The following is a 21,398-nucleotide window of genomic DNA, read 5'->3' on the forward strand; positions in this document are numbered from 1 at the left end:
TGGGGTGATTAAGTGCCTAGAAGTTTATTTTCATGAGAAAGGGCTTTCGTTGAGCCACCATACCCCATCATCCAGTCATGCAAAGAATCTGAGAGGTTATTGTTCCATTCAGGAAAAATCTAATACTTGCCCTTTACTTGTGAATACCTATGCATTAAGTGGTATATCCTGTTTGTGTGAGTACTGTGACATCACAGGTCACTCCAGGACAAACCGGTTGGAGTCAAACTGAATCCTAAACGATTCAGTAAAACCTGCTGCTGATGATATGTCCTCTGGTCATCTGATCATTTGGAGGAAATGTGTGAGCATGTAAAAAAAAAAAAGCTGAAAAATGGCTAAAGAAGCAAAACATCAAGGTGTTGGAATAGAAAAGTCAAACTTCAGACCTCAACCCCACTGAGATGCTGTAGTGGGATCCAAACAATTCACCTCACACACCAATGAACTGAAACAATGTTGTGAAGAAGAGTGGGCCAAAATTTCTCCAAAATGGGATGATCACCTCCTCCAGAAAACATTTATTTCAGGTTATTGTCGCTAAACTTCATTCTACATGAGTGGTTTCACTAAATCCACCTGATTTCTCAATGCTGGTTTACTTTTTTGAGGAAAAAAAAACCCTGAAATGCAGATTGAAATCTCATCTCATTATCTCTAGCCGCTTTATCCTGTTCTACAGGGTCGCGGGCAAGCTGGAGCCTATCCCAGCTGACTACGGGCGAAAGGCGGGGTACACCCTGGACAAGTCGCCAGGTCATCACAGGGCTGACACATAGACACAGACAACCATTCACACTCACATTCACACCTACGCTCAATTTAGAGTCACCAGTTAACCTAACCTGCATGTCTTTGGACTGTGGAGGAAACCGGAGCACCCAGAGGAAACCCATGCGGACACGGGGAGAACATGCAAACTCCACACAGAAAGGCCCTCGCCGGCCACGGGGCTCGAACCCGGACCTTCTTGCTGTGAGGCGACAGCGCTAACCACTACACCACTGTGCCGCCCCAAGATCAATGTAATTCTCCTATTTTATATTAAACTTTGGTCAAATATCTGTAACATTTTGTGCCATTTTTTTCCCTTGCGCAATACCAGAAAAATTCAGTTGAAATCAAGCCATTTGAGGCGAATTGGTCCGCCTCTGAAAAAACTTGCCATTTAGATTTCCCGGCAAACGTTGATTTTCATGACGTCGCGTGCGAGACGCCTCCCTCTGAATCCTACGTCAGCGCTGGTTTGTTTACGACCTGGTGGTTTTCTGCGAATTTCTTCAACATTATTGCGTAATTATTATATTTTAATAATAAGGAGGGTGTAGCAACACCAATCTTAATGGGATTAGTGCTCATCGTTTCCCAAAAGACCGGACAATGAGAGAGAAATGGGAGCGCTTCATGTGAGGCACCTGGAAAAACTGGCAACGTGCACTACTTGAATCATCATCAAATCCACGACATCTCATTACATTCTTCATCCAAAGGTGAAGTCATGTTGCACTCAGGTGACAATTTCAATGCAAAATCGCTCGCTGCTAAACTTGGTCTACACAGGCTGTGCACTGAAACCCTGCAAAGCTCGCGCAGCCTGCTGGCGCTTCCGCACGTGACGTCACGAATCTGGCTCCAGACTCGCTTGGGATTTTTCCAGACGCGTTTTGTTATTTTATTTTTTCTGCTGTAGACAGAAAAATTACTTTTTGCCTTGTGCAAAATTACAAACTTTTGTTCCTCCTTGTTTTTAAACATAACCGGTGTTCCCCATCTGTGTTTATTTCTGAGTTGGAGCGATGTGTTCAACATGGAGTTTGAGTTTCATTTATGACAAAAATCTTCAGACACACAAAATGTCCCTTGAACACAGTTCTGTAAAAATAAACCGCGTTAGAGACGGCGATGGTTCGGCTCGAGGTCCAGAGCTTGTGGAGAAGAAAAGCAGCGATGATGAAACTCTGATACTTTATTAAAAAAATTAATACATAATTAAAAAATAAATAAATCCACGCTGGGTTTTTGACACACTGTTTAAAAAAAAAAGCAGATCAATGAATTTTTCAGCTTTTTATCTGAGACTTATTTCAAGTATTTTTTTTAATAAATGATTTTTCTCACAAACACTGCAATGCAACGACGTGCTTGTGTTTATTCCAGCTGTTCCGATAAACAACAGACAGCAGAAAAGGAATTTAAAACTTTCTGCAGGGAAAAAAATCTGCCAACATGATAAAATAAAATATAAAAAGTGAATTTCCTATTTTTTTTCCAAATCAGAAAATAATTGTTTTAAAAGATTTTTATTTCTCTTTATTCATTTCAACTTTTATATCGTCCTTTCATTAATTATTTGTAAATTTCTAACTCATTTAAATAAATATTGACTCATATTACATTTTATAAATGTTAATATGCATTCATCCCTTTTAGAGACCCTAATTTATTAAAAACTACAATTTTGCCTTGTGCAATATTACCCTTCTGGATGAGTGTAAAGGGACAGACGTTTGAGTGTTTAGTCTGTGTCTAGTTCCTATCTAGAGTGTTTATATTGTTTGTTTTTTTCAATTATTCTTTTTTTATTTATTGCATTGCCTGTTTGCACCGTGGGTCAGAGAGGACTGAAATTTCATCTGTGCTGTATGTCGAGCATCTCATCTCATCTCATCTCATCTCATCTCATTATCTCTAGCCGCTTTATCCTGTTCTACAGGGTCGCAGGCGAGCTGGAGCCTATCCCAGCTGACTACGGGTGAAAGGCGGGGTACACCCTGGACAAGTCGCCAGGTCATCACAGGGCTGACACATAGACACAGACAACCATTCACACTCACATTCACACCTACGCTCAATTTAGAGTCACCAGTTAACCTAACCTGCATGTCTTTGGACTGTGGGGGAAACCGGAGCACCCGGAGGAAACCCACGCGGACACGGGGAGAACATGCAAACTCCGCACAGAAAGGCCCTCGCCGGCCCCGGGGCTCGAACCCGGACCTTCTTGCTGTGAGGCGACAGCGCTAACCACTACACCACCGTGCTGCCCCTATGTCGAGCATGTATAACATATTTGACAATGAAGTTGACTTGACTTGTGTCAGGGATGACAGCAGGTGGCGTTTTGAAGGTGAGCCGCTAGAGGGCAGCAGAGGCGCAGCGCGCTGGTTTTAACGCCACCGGAGAGGAAGCGCTCAAGAACCCGGATGTTCCCGATTTCAGGAAGTCGGTCATGAGACAACAAACCGCTGCAGTTTCTGCTCTTTTCCCTCCTCCGTTTAATTATCTGTAAATAACATAAAAATAAAGCCTCAGAGACCACAGTGAGTACCAGAAGGTGTAAATAAATATGCTATTTCCGGTTATCGGTGAGGATTTTATTGTCAACTTTCGATAAATCAACAGCTTTCACGTGTCCTGGAGATGTGTACTGTAAAATATATCTCTGAAACACATCACTGCTGTTAAAACATTTTTAAAAATTAGATTAAAACACATTTGCTGATGAGATGAATTAAAATTGGACTTTACACCACTCAGGGCTGAGCGATATGGCACGAAATATCGCATCACGGTTTTCGGCCCACGATACTGAATGTATCACGATAAGAAGCTTCAGTGCTGAATTAATCCGAGTGGAAAAACTTTTGGGTTTTGTTGCTCGAGTACGAAATCAAATCAGTCGGTTTTTAAAAGATGTGATGTCGCTGAGGTCAGCGTGTAACTGTGATGAGTGTTACAGCGTCACAGAATCACGTATATAAATAAAATAATCCCAGAGGGGTATTTAGATTTAAACAAAGTGCTCTGATTACTGTGCACTGGGCTGCTGTTGGTGAGAACTAATCAGTGTCGGTGTTTCAGACAGGAGCATGGAGAATGATGAACTTTCGTCAGAGGATGGGATGGATTGGAGTGGCCGTGTACCTGCTGCTTAGCATCGCTGCGGTTTATTACGTGTTCGAGATCAATCAGACGTACAACCGCCTCACACTGGCTCACGTGGAGAAGGTGAGTGGGACACGCCCACCAGCACCACCACATCAGCGTGCGGCGGACTCCACCTCCACCCCCGTGTCCTCGTGGATGCAGAGCGTGAAGTCGCGGCTCCTCCTGCTGCCCTTCTGGCTGTGGGTCTCCATCCTCCTCGTCCCGTACCTGCAGCTCTTCCTCTTCCTCTACTCCTGCACCAGGACCGACCCCCGAACCGTGGGTTACTGCATCCTGCCCATCTGCCTCGCCCTGCTCTGTAACAGACACGCCTCCTTCACCAAGGCGTCCAATCAGATCAGCAAGCTCCAGCTGATTGACACTTGATGTGGGCGGGGCTTCGGTACGGTTTATTCACAAAACTGTCTGGATCTCGAGACGAGCGACGCTTTCTCTCGTTTCTCCTCAGCGAGTAAATGTTCTTTGTTCGACTCTTTCACCGCTTCACTAAATTACGACAGACTTTTGTTCCTCTTTAGAGCTTTAATTTCTTTTTCTTTTGAAATAAATGAGCATTTAAAGCCGTCGTGATGACGACGATGATGAAGAACAAACCAGCAACTCGAGTATGATTTAAATTGTGTTACCAGCCTCAACCTGGTGCACCAGAGTGAAAATAAAAACACAAAAATAAAGAAATGACTTCATTTTTAAATAAGATATTTACTTTTTTTTTAAACAAATCGCCTTGTTTTGTAAAAATCGTCAAGTTTTATTTTGACTTTATTTCAGCTTTACATGTTCCTCAGTTGGTTTATTCGTGTTTATCGATTAGTTTTTAATAAATAAATAAGGTATCTAAAAGGGATGAATCCATATTAACATTTATAAAATGTAATATGAGTCAATATTTATTTAAATGAGTTAGAAATTTACAAATTAACGAAAGGACGATATAAAAGTTGAAATTAATAAAGAGAAATAAAAATCTTTTAAAAACAATTATTTTCTGATTTGGAAAAAAAATAGGAAATTCACTTTTTATATTTTATTTTATCATGTTGGCAGATATTTTTCCGTGCAGAAAGTTTTAAATTCCTTTTCTGCTGTCTGTTTGAACAGCTGGAATAAACACAAGCACGTCGTTGCATTGCAGTGTTTGTGAGAAAAATCATATATTAAAAAAAATACTTGAAATAAGTCTCAGATAAAAAGCTGAAAAATTCATTGATCTGCTTTTTTTTTTTAAACAGTGTGTCAAAAACCCAGCGTGGATTTATCTCATCTCATTATCTGTAGCCGCTTTATCCTGTTCTACAGGGTCTTGGGCGAGCTGGATCCTATCCCAGCTGACTACGGGTGAAAGGCGGGGTACACCCTGGACAAGTCGCCAGGTCATCACAGGGCTGACACATAGACACAGACAACCATTCACACTCACATTCACACCTACGCTCAATTTAGAGTCACCAGTTAACCTAACCTGCATGTCTTTGGACTGTGGGGGAAACCGGAGCACCCGGAGGAAACCCACGCGGACACGGGGAGAACATGCAAACTCCGCACAGAAAGGCCCTCGCCGGCCACGGGGCTCGAACCCGGACCTTCTTGCTGTGAGGCAACAGCGCTAATCACTACGCCACCGTGCCGCCCAGCGTGGATTTATTTTTTAATTATGTATTAATTTTTTTAATAAAGTATCAGAGTTTCATCATCGCTGCTTTTCTTCTCCACAAGCTCTGGACCTCGAGCCGAACCATCGCCGTCTCTAACGCGGTTTATTTTTACAGAACTGTGTTCAAGGGACATTTTGTGAGTCTGAAGATTTTTGTCATAAATGAAACTCAAACTCCGTGTTGAACACATCGCTCCAACTCAGAAATAAACAGATGGGGAACACCGGTTATGTTTAAAAACAAGGAAGAACAAAAGTTTGTGCCCCCTTATGAATAAGAGAGAATTTTTTTTTTCCTGAGTAGATTTTAGAGAATGAAAATGTTTTCAGAAAAATTTTAAAATATACCTATTTTTAAATCATTGTGCATGTTTTGGATTTTCTGATTTCTTTTTCCCACCTTCCGAAACACACAAAAACTATAAATATCAGTAGGGGGGCACAAACATTTGCACTTTGTAGTATATACATTTTTTTATTATTATTTTTAAGTCAGAGCTGTAGAATTGGATCAAAATTAATTAATTGATAATTATAGTCATATGACGAAACAGTGTTGTTTTGTACCAAAGATCAGAATCACAGGTTCAAACCCTTTACTGCTGTTGATGTGAGTGTGTAATTAACGCTGTGACTGGGTTTTTCTTTTTTTTTTTGTAATGTTTGTCTCATGTGACCGATTTACTGCCTTTCCACAGCCTCAGTGCTGATCTTAATACAAGAAAATAAAACCAAGAAAAACTAATAAAGGTTTTGGTATGAAAAATGTTTTTCAATTTAACATCTTTATTTAAAAAAAGTGATTTTTTTTTTCTTAATTCAGCATTGATATTTATTTACAGGGAAAAAAAAAAAAAAAAGTGTTGCTGAGTTTCCAGTCGCGACCGTCCCTTCACACAGTTTATCTTTTAAACCTCGCCCTCTCAGAGTTCAGGAGTAAAAAAGGCTCAAAAACAGAGAAAATCCTCCGGAGTTTGAGGAGTCGTTCTCTCTCTCACACACACACGTGTGGTGATGCTCAGGACGGTGGGACGGTCTTCAGACGCTTCGCTGGACGCTCTGATTTTAATTTAACTGCAGCGGTTTCCGTAGCAGCGTCTTCATCATCACCCTCCTCCTCTTCGTCTTCCTCCTCCTCATCATCATCTGGAGGGAAAAACAGAAGGACGGAGTTTTACTCATCACTTTAAATCCAGATATGATTTTCCCAGAATGAAACTGAATCAGTTAACATCAACATGCCTTTATAAACCTGATATGCAAATTAGGTCATGGATGACTTCATTAGATTAATTTATAACAATTTTAGAGCGTCACTCAGAGTGATATCTCTCCTTCACATCACTGTACGAAAGTTATTTATGGAAGGAGATCAGAGATGAGCACTGACTTCAGGGTGACGATTAAAACTCAAACCTGCTCAGGATATTAAACAAAAAGCAAACAATTCAACTTTAATAAAAAGTCTGGATTCAAGTATAAAACGTGTGGAATGGCGTGAAGGTTTGTGTGAGGAAAAGACAGACGGATGAATGGATAGAGAGAGAGAATACAAATCATCATCAGCGTGTAAAAGAATATTCCTCCACTTTTAAACCCTTTCCTGTGATGCGATGTGATCAGGGCTGAGAGTGCATGCTGAGAAAAAAAAAATCTGAAAAGTAGCGGGGGGGGCGGCCCGCAGGTCCCCAGTGGGGTCCAGGGGCAACGTCTCGGTGAGGGACCAGGGGGTGAAGCTGATGGATTTTGGCGATTTAAACACCCAAAACCCATTAATTTTAGCAATGAAATATATGTATTTTTCTTGAAGTTGATATCCCAATTCAACATGCCATCAACTGAAACGTTTGTATCATGACAAGTGTTCTTTCTTAAATATCATATCCCACCTTGTTTGACTTTTTCAGCATATTCAGTGCAACCTTTTAGGTTTTGGAACAATAGACCCATAAATCAGGGATGAGAATGAAAAATATTTTAAAAGTCTGAAAAAACCGGGGCGGGGCCCATGGGGCTAATGATTTTTGGCTTTTTTTTTTTTTTTACCCCCAAACCATTAATTTTATCAACAAAAATTTGCAATTTATTTGGAAATAAATTCCCCTTCTTGGTGGACTCCCAGGTGAAAATGATTAATATCAAGTTTTTAATCAATTCACATTTGATGATTTCAAAAAAAAAAAAAAATCAATGCACCTTTTAATATAAACGAGCTCTACAGTATTATATTTCTGCATTTTTGCTATTCATGTCTTTGAATACTCTAATCCTTTACAATGAAGTGCAAACCAGAAAAAAGTTCTATCATATAATTCTCTGAAGCTTTCTTCTGATGTTATCATGGTAGCAGGAGGTCTTGCATATTAAGCAGGCAACATTCAACATCACTCATCACTTCCCTCTCAACTGTTGTGTGGACTAACGAGGTTTTATCTGGACAGGATGTTGTGTAATGTAATACAGATACCATACGGTCAATTTGAAGATCAGGATGGTGATTTTGAATTAAAGAACAGGCATGTACAATGGGCATTACATATTGGAAATTTTTTTTAAGTCAAAAACTATACGGTCATTCCATGTCAATTCACACGATTCCCTAGATGCTCCCCAGGTGACCCTCTTCGATTTGCCCGATATTTGACACACAGGTACCTTTTCATGCCAATACAAAAAATCCCAAGTTTTAGCATCCTATGTCTAACGGTTTTGGAGATGAGGCCCTCCAAAGTGTGGGTGCCATGCCCACTTTTCAAGCCTGTGAATTGCATACAGAATTTACAGGCATATTTGGACACCTCTAGTTTTAGATTGAAAGAAGATACAGGCCTAAAAATCGCCATGTCCCCTCAGCATGACCTTGTCTATCAGATGGTGTACTTAAGAATAGCATAGCTTGACTATTTCTGCATATATTAAGCCTTGAAAACTGTAAGTGTGAAAAGGGTGATGAAGAGTCTTGACATTTTGGGGTTCCAGATCTTGGAAACTATGAACGCTGTGGGAGGTATCATTGATTTTCCATCACATTTGGTAACTGTACAGTGTATTCAAAAAAGTGTGCGGACACTCAGACCTTAAATGACAGAATAGGAGGTACACAAAAATGGCTTTGGGAGAAAATGACCCTGCGGTACCCCCTACTTCATGCTCCAATTTAACCATGTGGGCACTTGATGAGTGGAATGCCCTTTTAACCCCATGCACAGTAACACTGTATCAAACATTCAAGCTTTGAAGAACTTTGTTTTTCAGAGTTCTTCATACTAATTTAGGCCTTCGAAATATGGGGAAATTTGTCCCTTTTTCATCACAGTATCTGGGTTTCTGCTGCCATCTGCTGGTCAAAAAAGTAACAACAGCATAAATCATGAAAACAAAAGGGACTGGAAAGTCTTGACCAATAAACCACTTTATCAATAAACCACTTTAATTATATAGGTGATTTTAACAAGTATTAGGGAGTTAAATTAACAGTCGCCTCTAGTGTATTTATGAAAATAAGACTAAGTAAAGATTTCATGTTGGAAAAGCAGAGTGTTTCTAGTTTAAATATTTTCTAAATTGTGATTGCATGGTTCACAAATAGGTCAACATCAATCAGGATCATTAAGAAAATTAAGAAATTAATTAATTAAATTAAGAATTAAGAAAACTGCTATGGGCGATTACAATCATGTGCCAGGTGGTGAAGTCAGGTACAGCCTTAATTTCTGTCTTCACTTCACTCCACTTCAGCCTCTATACAAAAGGCTACAACTAGCTCTTGAAACTGCAGATTTCTACAGCTTAAATTAACTTCTATTTTTTAAGCTAAGCATATGGAGAATGGAGCTACCAAACTGTAAAATTGGCTTGTCTCTAGTGAATGATGTCTGCCATAAACTTACCTACTGTAGGCAGAAAGGTCTGATGACTCTTCCTCCTTCTGAAAGGAGGATGCTGAAATGGCGATCACGAGTGTCATTTTCAGATAATGATGTAATTTGCTACCACCATGAAAAAAAGTGTTCCTTTCAAGGTATCGATGTTTACAAAAAGCATGCTGTGATCCACTGAAGATGCACCAAAAAAAAAAAAATGCAAAAGTACGTACATATTTCTCAATTAATTTCCTCTAAAAATGTCAATGCTACATTGCATAACTAGCATTAATTCAATAATTTCCTAAAAACGTAGTGATTCCTTCAAATGATTAATGAATTCTTCCCTCTTTTTTAGAAAACCTCCGGGTTGTAGATGAGGCTAAGGCAGTGAAATTCAAGTTGAAGCCAGGACAGAAGCTGTGCAGCAACTGTTGCACCAAGTTAAAGGAACAACTCGCCATGGGTGAAATGATGGATGCAGGAGACAGATTCGAGCCACAGACTGAAGTTCGAGAGTCAATGGATGTAAGTAACAAAGCAATGGGATGTTCTCCTCTGAAATATACATCTTCACGCGATAAAAAGGGATACTGGAAACGGAAGATTAAAGACTTGCATCATGCCACACAGACCAAGGCAGCCAGATTGGCTGATGTGCCAACTGATGAACTTCTTTCATCGAGTTCAGATAACTGCCAGACATGTGAGGAGTGGGAGGAATTACTAAAGTTACTGAAAGAGAAGTGTAAAGTGGCATCAAAAAAAGAAAAGATCAAGATCCTCACACTTCTCCCAGCTACATGGAGTATCAGAAAGGTAGCTAAAGAATTTTCTGTCACTACTCATATGGTGAGGAAAGCAAAGACTGTTAGAGAACAACAGGGAATACTTGGTGAGCCGCATGTGAACAAGGGAAAACCACTGTCAGCTGAAGTTATGAGCAATTCCAGCGTTATGGATGTGACGTTTGGACTCAAAATGGCAACAACTGACCTAGTTAATTTTTATTCCTTTCCAGTATTTTAAAATTTGTTGTATATTTTTAAGACCTCTCATATTGGAGAAGTCATGGGAAAAAAAAAAAAAAAAGAATTCCCATAGTACATTTAGAACTCTAGAAAATGCCAAAAAAGACATGCGTTATGGATGTGACGGAAAAAATACCCCATTTCCAGGGTGACTACACATATTCATCAAACTCTGTGAAATTGCAAACATGATATCCAAATGCAGGCATGCATTTAATAAAGGAGTCTTGGCTGAAAATAAAAAAAGCCTTTGTTTAAAATATTTTCTATTTCAAGCAGAATCTAGGAGGAAAAAAAAAAATCAGCGTTATGGATGTGACATAATTCCGTTATGGATGTGACGCGTCTGAAATAGACATGGCGTATGTTTAGAAAATCAGCAATTTAACCACCATAACCCTTTGAAAAACTCTCTAAATATCAGCTAAAACTATCAAAGTTCTTAAATAATATTTAGGATGGCTATTGTTTTGCTGTTTTGTGGATTTTAGCATACATTTCTGTGGCTTGTGGGAATAATATAGAATTGTACATGATCAAAGTTGATTTTAGCTTGGGTTTTACATTATAAGAAAGAAAGACTGACAGTGACACATTAGGTTGGTTACAAATTGGTTCAACTTATTCACATCTGTAAAATACAGGCCTAGGTGAGATCTCTGGGAGTGGTTTTGATGTATTACATGTTGCTTTATTTCTGCATGGTGAGGTTGACATTTACATGGAATTGCCCTTATGAAGTTCTACCAGATGGATGAATATTCAAGGATCTGCCCAGGGAAAAAGGATTATGTATCTGTAAAGATCAATGACAAACGTGAACAAATGCAGAAGAGACTATTGTTGGTAAATGTAAAGGAGCTATATACACAATACAAAGCACAATACCAGGATAAAATTGGCTTCTCTAAGTTTTGTGAACTTCGTCCAAAGTGGTGTCTGCCTGTGAACAGTGCCGGGATGCACTCTGCGTGTGTATGCCAGTCGCATCAGAATGCAAAACTAATGGTAAATGCCGTTCCAACACAGGATGACTACAAGAAACGGTGTGTAATTTGGAGAGTAGGGAGTGCATGCTTCATCTGTGTGACTCTTGTCCTGGAAAGGATGGACTTCAAAATTATTTGATGACTGTCTTCACAAATAATGACATGGACACGGATGACATGATCACATACATGCAGTGGGTTTACACAGACAGGACTACACTTGTTTCTTTGCAGCAACCTCTGCAAGAATTCCTTCAGGCTGTTTGTCAGGCTTTTGATCAACTTCGTCGTCATCATTTTGTAATGAAATCTCAGGCTTCCTATCTGCGGATGCTCAAAGACGGACTGACGCCTAACATTGCTGTCAGACTGCTTGACTTTGCCGAGAATTACAGCTTCATTGTGCAGGATGCTGTACAGGGTCACCACTGGGACAATAGCCAAGCTACAGTGCATCCATTTGCAGTTTATTACAAGAATGGTGACCAACTTAAGTGTGACAGTCTTGCAGTGATCTCGGCTTGCCTGAAGCATGACACAACTGCAGTGCACACCTACCTTTATTTCAAAGGTTTTGCCGAGACTGCAAGAGAGCATTCCTGATCTTAAGAAGGTCATCTACTTCAGTGATGGAGCAGCCTCACAATACAAGAACTATAAGAACCTTGTGAACTTATCATACCATGAAAGTGACTTTGGAGTAAAGGCTGAATGGCACTTTTTTGCTACGTCACATGCTAAGAGTCCCTGTGATGGTATTGGTGGCACTGTAAAGCGCCTGGTTGCACGAGCCAGTCTTCAGGCCACAGATAACAACCACATTCTAACTCCTCACCAAATGTATGAATGGGCAAACGGCAATATTGAGAAGGTGAAATTCTTATATGTGAGCACTGAGGATATAAGACTTCATGAGACAGAGCTTGAACTTGAGAAGAGGTACACATCAGCCAAAACTGTGACCGGAACTCAGTCTCACCACAGTTCTATTCCAATTGCTAATGGAAAGCTGGAGATGCGAAGGATCTCTGAAGATGTGACTTTTTCCATTGTGTCTGTGAGGAATTCTGATGAGACTGTGGAAACAAGTGCAACCCCTGGTCATGAGATCTCCGAGGATTTCAGTTGCTATCAGCCTGGGCAGTATGTTGCTTGTGTGTACGACGCAAACTGGTACGTGGCCAACATTATTGAACGTTCAGATGAACACAATGACGTCTACCGTCATTTCATGAAGCGCTCAAACATGACTTTGTCTTGGCCTGCTGAAAACCGTCAGAATCCACCATGTTGGATCCCATTTCAAGACATCATATGCCGCATAAATGCTCCAGAGATTCAGGGTCGTAGTGCTCGGCATTACAAACTTGTTCCAGCTGATGTGGAAGGAATTCAGATGCTCCTTCCCAATTTCACCCATAAAGTTTAAACTTGAGTTAAAATGTAATCCACTGATATTTTCAGTTTGATATGGTGTTTTTGAGACCATAGACTCTCAGACTTATACGGCACATATTGACTCCTCAATACTCCACTCCACCCCCGGCCCTGGATGCCTCCTCCTGCTGAAACCAGCACTGGAGGCCCTGCCCCATCACTCCACTCTTCTGGCTCTGGACCCACACCTGATCGCTGGAACAAGAAAGGTACACCATTCTTTCTTACATCCATATACACCTCCCAAACCATACCTATGCCTATTCAATTCTGCATAACTTACTTTGTCCTCTCTCCCCTGACTGCAGCCGGCCTGCCATCCAGCTCAGCCAAACACATCAGAGGACTGAGGTGCTCAATGATGGTCGCACATTGAGAAGATGGTGACAGTCCCAAGACGGCCTCAGCCCTGCACTACATCTCTACCAGACACTTCCACTCCACACTCACACCCATCTTTCAATAACCTCAATTTTGTCATGAGTATGTGGTTAAACAGTTAACATACTTTCTGCGTGTGAAAATGGTTTATGGGTGAATAAAAAATTTGTTTTCTTGTGACTTCCTCCTGGGTGTTTTCATAATTTATGCTGTTGTTACTTTTTTGACCAGCAGATGGCAGCAGAAACCCAGATACTGTGATGAAAAAGGGACAAATTTCCCCATATTTCGAAGGCCTAAATTAGTATGAAGAACTCTGAAAAACAAAGTTCTTCAAAGCTTGAATGTTTGATACAGTGTTACTTTGCATGGGGTTAAAAGGGCATTCCACTCATCAAGTGCCCACATGGTTAAATTGGAGCATGAAGTAGGGGGTACCGTAGGGTCATTTTCTCCCAAAGCCATTTTTGTGTACCTCCTATTCTGTCATTTAAGGTCTGAGTGTCCGCACACTTTTTTGAATACACTGTACAGTTACCAAATGTGATGGAAAATCAATGATACCTCCCACAGCGTTCATAGTTTCCAAGATCTGGAACCCCAAAATGTCAAGACTCTTCATCACCCTTTTCACACTTACAGTTTTCAAGGCTTAATATATGCAGAAATAGTCAAGCTATGCTATTCTTAAGTATACCATCTGATAGACAAGGTCATGCTGAGGGGACATGGCGATTTTTAGGCCTGTATCTTCTTTCAATCTAAAACTAGAGGTGTCCAAATATGCCTGTAAATTCTGTATGCAATTCACAGGCTTGAAAAGTGGGCGTGGCACCCAAACTTTGGAGGGCCTCATCTCCAAAACCGTTAGACGTAGGATGCTAAAACTTGGGATTGTTTGTATTGGCATCAAAAGGTACCTGTGTGTCAAATATCAGGCAAATCGAAGAGGGTCACCTGGGGAGGGTGTGTGAATTGATATGGAATGACCCTATAAGTTCATCTCGGCCTAAAAAATTTGGGCAGACGCTCCTGCGCGGCACATCCCAGCAATTTCCCCCCTATGAAATGAGCAATAAGTAGGAGAGTTATACATGCTATCATACTTAAAATTTCATCAGAAATATAGATATGATACTATGATTCTCCCCAACATGCTACATTAGATAAGCTAACCCCATTTATAAAAGATACACACTTATATATGACGTGTGATTGATATATATTTTTTGGGGCGCGCTCTCTCTGCCATGCCAATCCTGTCGGCTGCACTGACTCAATACAACTGAAAACTCCGATCCTCGAGAAAAGGGATAAAAGCCCGCCCACACTGAAAGCTGATTGGGTTACTCAGCAAAATAAGCCAATCAGGATGCTCTTTGTCTGGCATGCGCTACATGAACAGGCACACAGGCAGTGTTGCCAGATTGGGTGGTTTTAAGTGCATTTTGGCGGGTTTTGAACATATTTTGGGATGGAAAACGTCAGCAGTATCTGGCAACACTGCACACAGTCTCCCTCGCACACCCCCTCGCGCGCGCACATTCTAAGATGCATGATGCAGACCTTAATGTTGCGCACGCACACTCTTGCTTGCTTCTATCAATATGCAGGAGACTCCCGGAACTTCCAGGACACTTGGGATGTCTGCGTTATAAGGTGACCACAGATCATTAAATCATAAATAACCCCCCCCCCAAAAAAAAAATTCTCAACGGATTTACATCGATCTCAAAAACGATCATTTTGGTCTGAAAAAGTCAGAAATCTGCCAATCGGCAGAAAATTCTCATCCCTGTGTGATAAAAAGAGAAACCGAACATCTCTACACCGTGTCTTTATTTAACGTTTTGTTTAACCGCAGTGAAGTTATTATTATTTTTAAAGTCTGTTCCTCAGAAAATCTTCCTTATAGGAGAGTTCGCCAAACTAGAGTGTGATGTAATATTGCGCATAAAATTGGTTGGCAAGAACCATTCACAATAGCCGACAAAGTTGCATCATCACCTAGTTTTCGTAGCGATTTATCGCAGTATGCGAGTTCATTGCCAACTGATGCTAAGCAGAGATCTGCAGCAAAGCTTCTGGACAACAGTGGCACCAAAGTTTTGCCTGATCCTTACGCAGTTACCGACAAATGGGACCCGAATCCAAATCCAAGCGCCTGGCCTGACCTGACCTTCGGCGATATCTACCTGTCTGTGATTGTTTTGTGTATATTGAAGGCGTGTCAATCAATGAAAGCCTACAAGTCTCTTAATGCATACAAGCAAGTGTGAATTATTCAGTTGTTTTATTGAAATACTCATTTATATTTGCTTTTTGTGCCTAATAATAAAAAGACAGATTAAATAAGCACAATATAATCTTTGAAACATAAGTTAATGTTGTTGCTTCACACACCAAAGATCTGCAGTACAGCACTAAACTTCAGCAAGTTCTACATTTCGAACGCACAAGCAGTGTTTTAAATCCAGGCTGTGCTATTTATCTTCAAATACACATCATGAAAAGTTCGACCAATCTTCGAATATCAAATGTTTATACTGCAAAAAGTACATAAATTTTCCGTGAGTGTTTGTGGAAATCGTACTCATGTGTGCTGCATACAAATCAGCTGCTCGTGCGTTTTTACTCATCTTTTGGTTGATATCTAAGCAACGTCAGAGCACAGCAAATTATTTCTGATGAGGAAACTTTATCATAATATTAAAGTGCATATTCTGGACTGATTTCATGTTTTTTTTAATATGAAAGTCTGTCGCTTTACACATTCATCCAGAAGGGTAATTTTGCACAAGGCCATCTGTCTACAGCAGAAAAAAATAAAATAACAAAACGGGTCTGGAAAAATCCCAAGCGAGTCTGGAGCCAGATTCGTGACGTCACGTGCGGAAGCGCCAGCAGGCTGCGCGAGCTTTGCAGGGTTTCAGTGCACAGCCTGTGTAGACCAAGCGCTCCCATTTCTCTCTCATCGTCCGGTCGTTTGGGAAACGATGAGTACTAATCCCATCATGATTGGTGTTGCTACACCCTCCTACGATACGTCTGTTAACCATTTTAATAATTACACGATAACGAAGAAATTCGCAGAAAACCACCAGGTCGTAAATAAACCAGCGCTGACGCAGGATTCAGAAGGAGGCGTCATGAAAATCAATGTTTGCCGGGAAATCACCTCAAATGGCTTGATCTCAACTGAATTTTTCTGGTATTGTGCAAGGTAAAAAAAATGGCAGAGAATGCAGAATGTTACAAATATTTGACCAAAGTTTAATATAAAATAAGAGAATTACATTGATCTTGCTCCTGAATTTACCCGTGATATGCACTTTAAACTGCGAAAAAAAAAAAATGACGTGTCTTACCAGATATAAAGTGTCGAAAGCAAACACGGTTGTTGTCGGTAGGTTCCCACTTGTCACGCTTAATTGCTGTGATCCAAAGCTTTCGGCGAGCTTCAAGTTTCTTTGGTATGCGGTAGAGCCCTGCACTCCCGTGGGACCTGATGCAAAGCAGTGCGGCGCGGGACAAATTTTGAAAGCTCATTGAGGGCGCGGGCGGGAGGGGGAGTGCACAATGCGGGCGCGGGTGGGAGAGGTGATAAGCTGCAGTCCCGCTAACTAAAAACGTGTTTAAAATAAAATGTATAAATTATTAATTTATGTCTATCGTCTATAATTTGTGCTGGATATTTTATTTGGCATTAATAAAAACATTTTAAGATGCCTAAATTTGCGGATGTGGTCTAATCTCGCGTACGTTTCTGATTCCTTTCCGCTCTTTCGTGTTTGAGATCTCCGATCATGGCAGAAGAGCAGAGCTCCTCTAGTGAAGCTCACAGTGCTTCAGAAGTGCGTGCTGCTTTAAAAAGAGGTACATTTACCGTTAAAAAGTCAAGAGTATTAGTCCTAAGTATTAAAGCGGACTGTGTATCGCACAGATTGTTCAATTTAAAACTAGAAATAGACAGTGTATAATCTGAGGAGCTGGTTGTGGTTGTGCAGCACTTCATATGAGAGGAGAATGAAATCGCGGTTGGAATCATAACGCCACGGACTCGGAAGTGGGAGTGTGCAAAGCGAGAGCTGTCAATCATGAGCGCATGCAGCGCTCAACTTGGAATGTGTCAGCAGAATGTCAGAGTCTAAACAATAAACTTACAATAAATGAAGGATCGGTCAGTGGAGAGCTCAGCATGTTTAATTCCCCAAGCCAATGACAAGAACTTTCGTGAGAAATAACGCGAACGTCTGCATCATGCGGGATTTGCGGGCGGGAGCGGGACAAAACATGGCAGGCGCGGGCGGGAGCAGGACTGAAAATCATAATTCTTTGCGGGAGCAGGACTGCACAATGCGGGAGTGGGCGGGAGCGGGACTGAAAATTCTGTCCTGCGCAGACCTCTAGTATGCGGTAAACGCTCTTGGGATCATTTTTATCAAATCTGTACGTACAGCCGATAACACAACACGACCATAATTAATTAATGACCCGATAACTCCGATCGGCCATTTATAAATAGATTCTTGCCAACCAAAACATCATGTGACCATTTAGTGACGTCATGGCGAACGCTCCCATTCATGCAACACGCTTTAATATGCAAATGAGCAGGACGAACAATGAATATGCAAATTAGCCTGTGACATCATTCGGCAACTCTTTTCTTTCTTTCCTTCTTTATTGGGCGGACAGCCTCCCCTCAAACAGACTGTATGCGACACTGACTTCAGGTGTGTGTGAGTGTGAGAGAGAGAGGGTTCAACTGCACTGGTGACGTCATAACGGCTGAACCGGAAGAGAAAAATCCGTGCTGGTCCCCAACAATAACTGCCAATTTAATAAAGAAGGAATAAAGCTCTTTATAGTACATGTATAATAACTAATAAATAAAAACAGTGTGTTTGTAACTGAGGGATATTTTACTCTCTCTCTCTCTCGTTAGCTCACCGCGCGCGCGCCGCTCTCCGCTCTCCGTGTTTGATCTCCTCTCTTCTTCTACGATCTCCGTTAAAACCACCGAAATCTCAGAGCTGATCTTCTTCACTCCCTCGATGAGAGACTTTAAATCCCGCTCCGTCTCCACCGTGAACTGGCTGCTGCTCCCGTCTTTACACTTCAGCTCCGCCTTCAACACGGACGCCATGTTTGTTGTCTCGAAGCCGTGACCTCTGACCTCTAACGGAAGTCAAACGCCAGGTCCCCGACATGTCAAAGGCGGCGCCATTTTGGACAGGGATCAGTTCAGTCAGATTCCACACGTATTGCTGTTTTGTGCAGGACTTTGTGCCCGAGTTTAAACAGGATTGTTCTTACAGTTATTTATAATCAGTGTATGGTTTTGTGCTGCTCATCAGAATGTTGGAGTTCAAATCACAGAACCACCAAGCTGTCAGTGTTCGGTCCTTAAGCAGCGCCGTTCAGCCTTTATTTCTCATTTCAAAGCTGCTTTCTTTAAAAAAAAAAAGTCAGTGAAATAAATAAAAATTTTTTTCACGGTCCAGTTTCCATCAAATCCTGTGCTCTGATTGGCTGGCGAGCGGGTCCGTATCTACAGTACGGACCCCGGTTACGGACCTCTGGCAACTCACTCGTTCACAACAACAACAAACATCTCATCTCATCTCATTATCTCTAGCCGTTTTATCCTGTTCTACAGGGTCGCAGGCAAGCTGGAGCCTATCCCAGCTGACTACGGGTGAAAGGCGGGGTTCACCCTGGACAAGTCGCCAGGTCATCACAGGGCTGACACATAGACACAGACAACCATTCACACTCACATTCACACCTACGCTCAATTTAGAGTCACCAGTTAACCTAACCTGCATGTCTTTGGACTGTGGGGGAAACCGGAGCACCCGGAGGAAACCCACGCGGACACGGGGAGAACATGCAAACTCCACACAGAAAGGCCCTCGCCGGCCCCGGGGCTCGAACCCGGACCTTCTTGCTGTGAGGCGACAGCGCTAACCACTACACCACCATGCCGCCCCACAACAAATATCGTAGCAATTTTTTGTCAACATTTATTTTCGCATTTCTCAGGAGAACAGCATTAATTTTACAGCATGGATAGCGATAACGACAGTGTTCACAGCGAAAGTGAGTTTTACTCCCCTGAGGAAGAAGAAATAAAAGAAAACATTTCAGCAGAAAGCTAAAAACCTCTAACTTGCTAACGCCGAGCAAAAACATGGCTGAATCCTGAATGACTCTTATTTGTATAAATAGGGGACTACATACGGTAGGCGGCAAAATGTAGTTTTTTTTTTCCTGCCATGGAAGTGCACTTGTATACCGAGGAGGAAGCCATTTGCATTACAGCCATGAATGAGGATTCAAAATGGCGGCTCGGCTCGGCTTGGTTTTCCCTTTCGGGCGCTCTCATTTTCTGTTAGAATTTGGTAAAGAAAAAAATAAATATATTATTTACCAGCTTAAGGTCGGTCCGTATGGTGAAATACCGTCACCTCTGCCTTGAATACTGACCTCGGCCCAGAGGGCCTCGCTCAGTACTTTCAACACCTCGGTCACGGTATTTCACGATACAGACCTCCCAGCTGGTAAATAACACATATATATCAATGGTTCTGACTTGGCTAGGGTTTGAATCAAAGGTTGCTCCTGGTCTTCTGCTCTTTTCAACAGAGTCACAAACCTCTGTGGAGAGAGGAACGTGTTTTAGTGACCAGTGGAGACTGTGCTGAGAGACAAGTGGATCATCAGATGCTTGGACTTGTACTGATACTGTCTTTCAGTTCATTTATACAAGTAATAAATTTACAAATTCAGCTATTGCACCTTTAACCAAGATTCATTCATTCAGGAAAATTAAATGTTTTATACAATTAGGAATCTGTTAAAGGTGATGAAGGTTCTGGGCTGATTATCCTCCTGAAGGAAGTAGTGATCTTTCAGATTATGGTGAGTTTTTGATGTCTTGAGATGTTTTAGTCCCTTAAACGGTGCTCTGAAGATTAAATGAGATATTTTATTCAATATGGTTCAATTAAAAGTCATTCAGGTGGATTCAAGTACAAAGACGTGAATGAGAACGCGACATCATCTTGATGTGTTTCAACATTTCAGCTCCATTTCTCACTCTGATTGCTTCATAATTATATTACCTTACTGGCATTTACCAGAAGCACTTATCCAGAGCAGCATACAACATATCCAGAGCAGATGCCTTGCTCAAGGGCACTTTAGCCATTCCTGCTGGCCCAGGAAATCAAACTGGTGACCTTTTGGTCCCAAAACTGCTTCTCTGACCTTTAGGCCATGGCTTCCCCCATTGCTTAATTCTAACCTGCCCTTTTTCTGGATTTATTTGTCACAGGAAATCAGTGAATTCTAGATAAAATTGGACATGAGTTCAGTGATGTTTAAAGCCCTGATGCTGGAACTCACTCTCGCTCCTCCAGCTGGAGTCTTGAACACGGGGGCCCCCCAAGGATGTGTGCTAAGCCCCCTCCTCTTCACTCTGCTGACCCACCACTGCACACCAACATCCAACTCTAATCTCTTCATTAAGTTTGCGGATGACACGACTGTGGTGGGTCTCATCAACGATGGCGATGAGACAACCTACAGGAGTGAGGTGAGCTGCTTGGCCATGTGGTGCAAGAACAACAATCTCCGTCTGAACGTGGAGAAGACGAAGGAGATTGTTGTGGACTTCAGGAGAGCGCACACCCAGCATGCTCCACTATCTATCGACGGTGCTGCAGTGGAGAGGGTGAGCAGCACCAAGTTTCTGGGTGTGCACATCTCTGAAGACCTGTCCTGGAGCATCACTGGCCAAAAAAGCCCAACAGTGTCTGTACTTCCTCCACAAACTGAGGAGAGCAAGAACCCCGGCCCCCATCATGCACACATTCTACAGAGGCACCATCGAGAACATCCTGACCAGTTGCATCACCGTGTGGTACGGCGCCTGCACCGTGTCCTGCTGCAAGACTCTGCAGCGCATCGTGAGAGCAGCTGAGAGGATCATTGGTGTCTCTCTCCCTTCTGTTATGGATATCTATAACTCCCGCCTCACCCGCAAAGCCATCAGGATTGCAGGTGACCCCACCCACCCATCTCACAA

At 41.7% G+C, this 21,398-nt stretch overlaps 2 protein-coding genes across 3 annotated transcripts; one reads left to right on the forward strand and one right to left on the reverse strand.

Moving 5' to 3' along the window:
- Positions 1-3,198: 3,198 nt before the first annotated feature.
- On the forward strand, positions 3,199-4,645 carry tmem251 (transmembrane protein 251). Of its 2 annotated transcripts, none has more exons than XM_060915764.1 (2): positions 3,199-3,365; positions 3,862-4,645. In XM_060915764.1, exon 2 carries the CDS (start codon positions 3,877-3,879, stop codon positions 4,312-4,314), a length of 438 nt encoding a protein of 145 aa, XP_060771747.1. In that variant the 5' UTR covers positions 3,199-3,365; positions 3,862-3,876; the 3' UTR covers positions 4,315-4,645. The 2 variants fall into 2 exon arrangements, with proteins under 2 accessions (XP_060771747.1, XP_060771745.1); XM_060915762.1 differs by having other exon boundaries at positions 3,199-3,320.
- Positions 4,646-6,353: 1,708 nt separating this feature from the next.
- On the reverse strand, positions 6,354-18,469 carry si:dkeyp-55f12.3 (uncharacterized protein LOC568418 homolog). Its single transcript, XM_060915765.1, has 2 exons — positions 18,257-18,469; positions 6,354-6,748 (listed from the first exon to the last, which is right to left on the reverse strand). Exons 1-2 carry the CDS (start codon positions 18,450-18,452, stop codon positions 6,621-6,623), a joined length of 324 nt encoding a protein of 107 aa, XP_060771748.1. The 5' UTR covers positions 18,453-18,469; the 3' UTR covers positions 6,354-6,620.
- Between the last annotated feature and the right edge of the window lie 2,929 nt (positions 18,470-21,398).

The sequence above is a fragment of the Neoarius graeffei genome, chromosome 3 (genome assembly GCF_027579695.1).
Source record: "Neoarius graeffei isolate fNeoGra1 chromosome 3, fNeoGra1.pri, whole genome shotgun sequence".
Taxonomy (NCBI): Eukaryota; Metazoa; Chordata; class Actinopteri; order Siluriformes; family Ariidae; genus Neoarius; species Neoarius graeffei.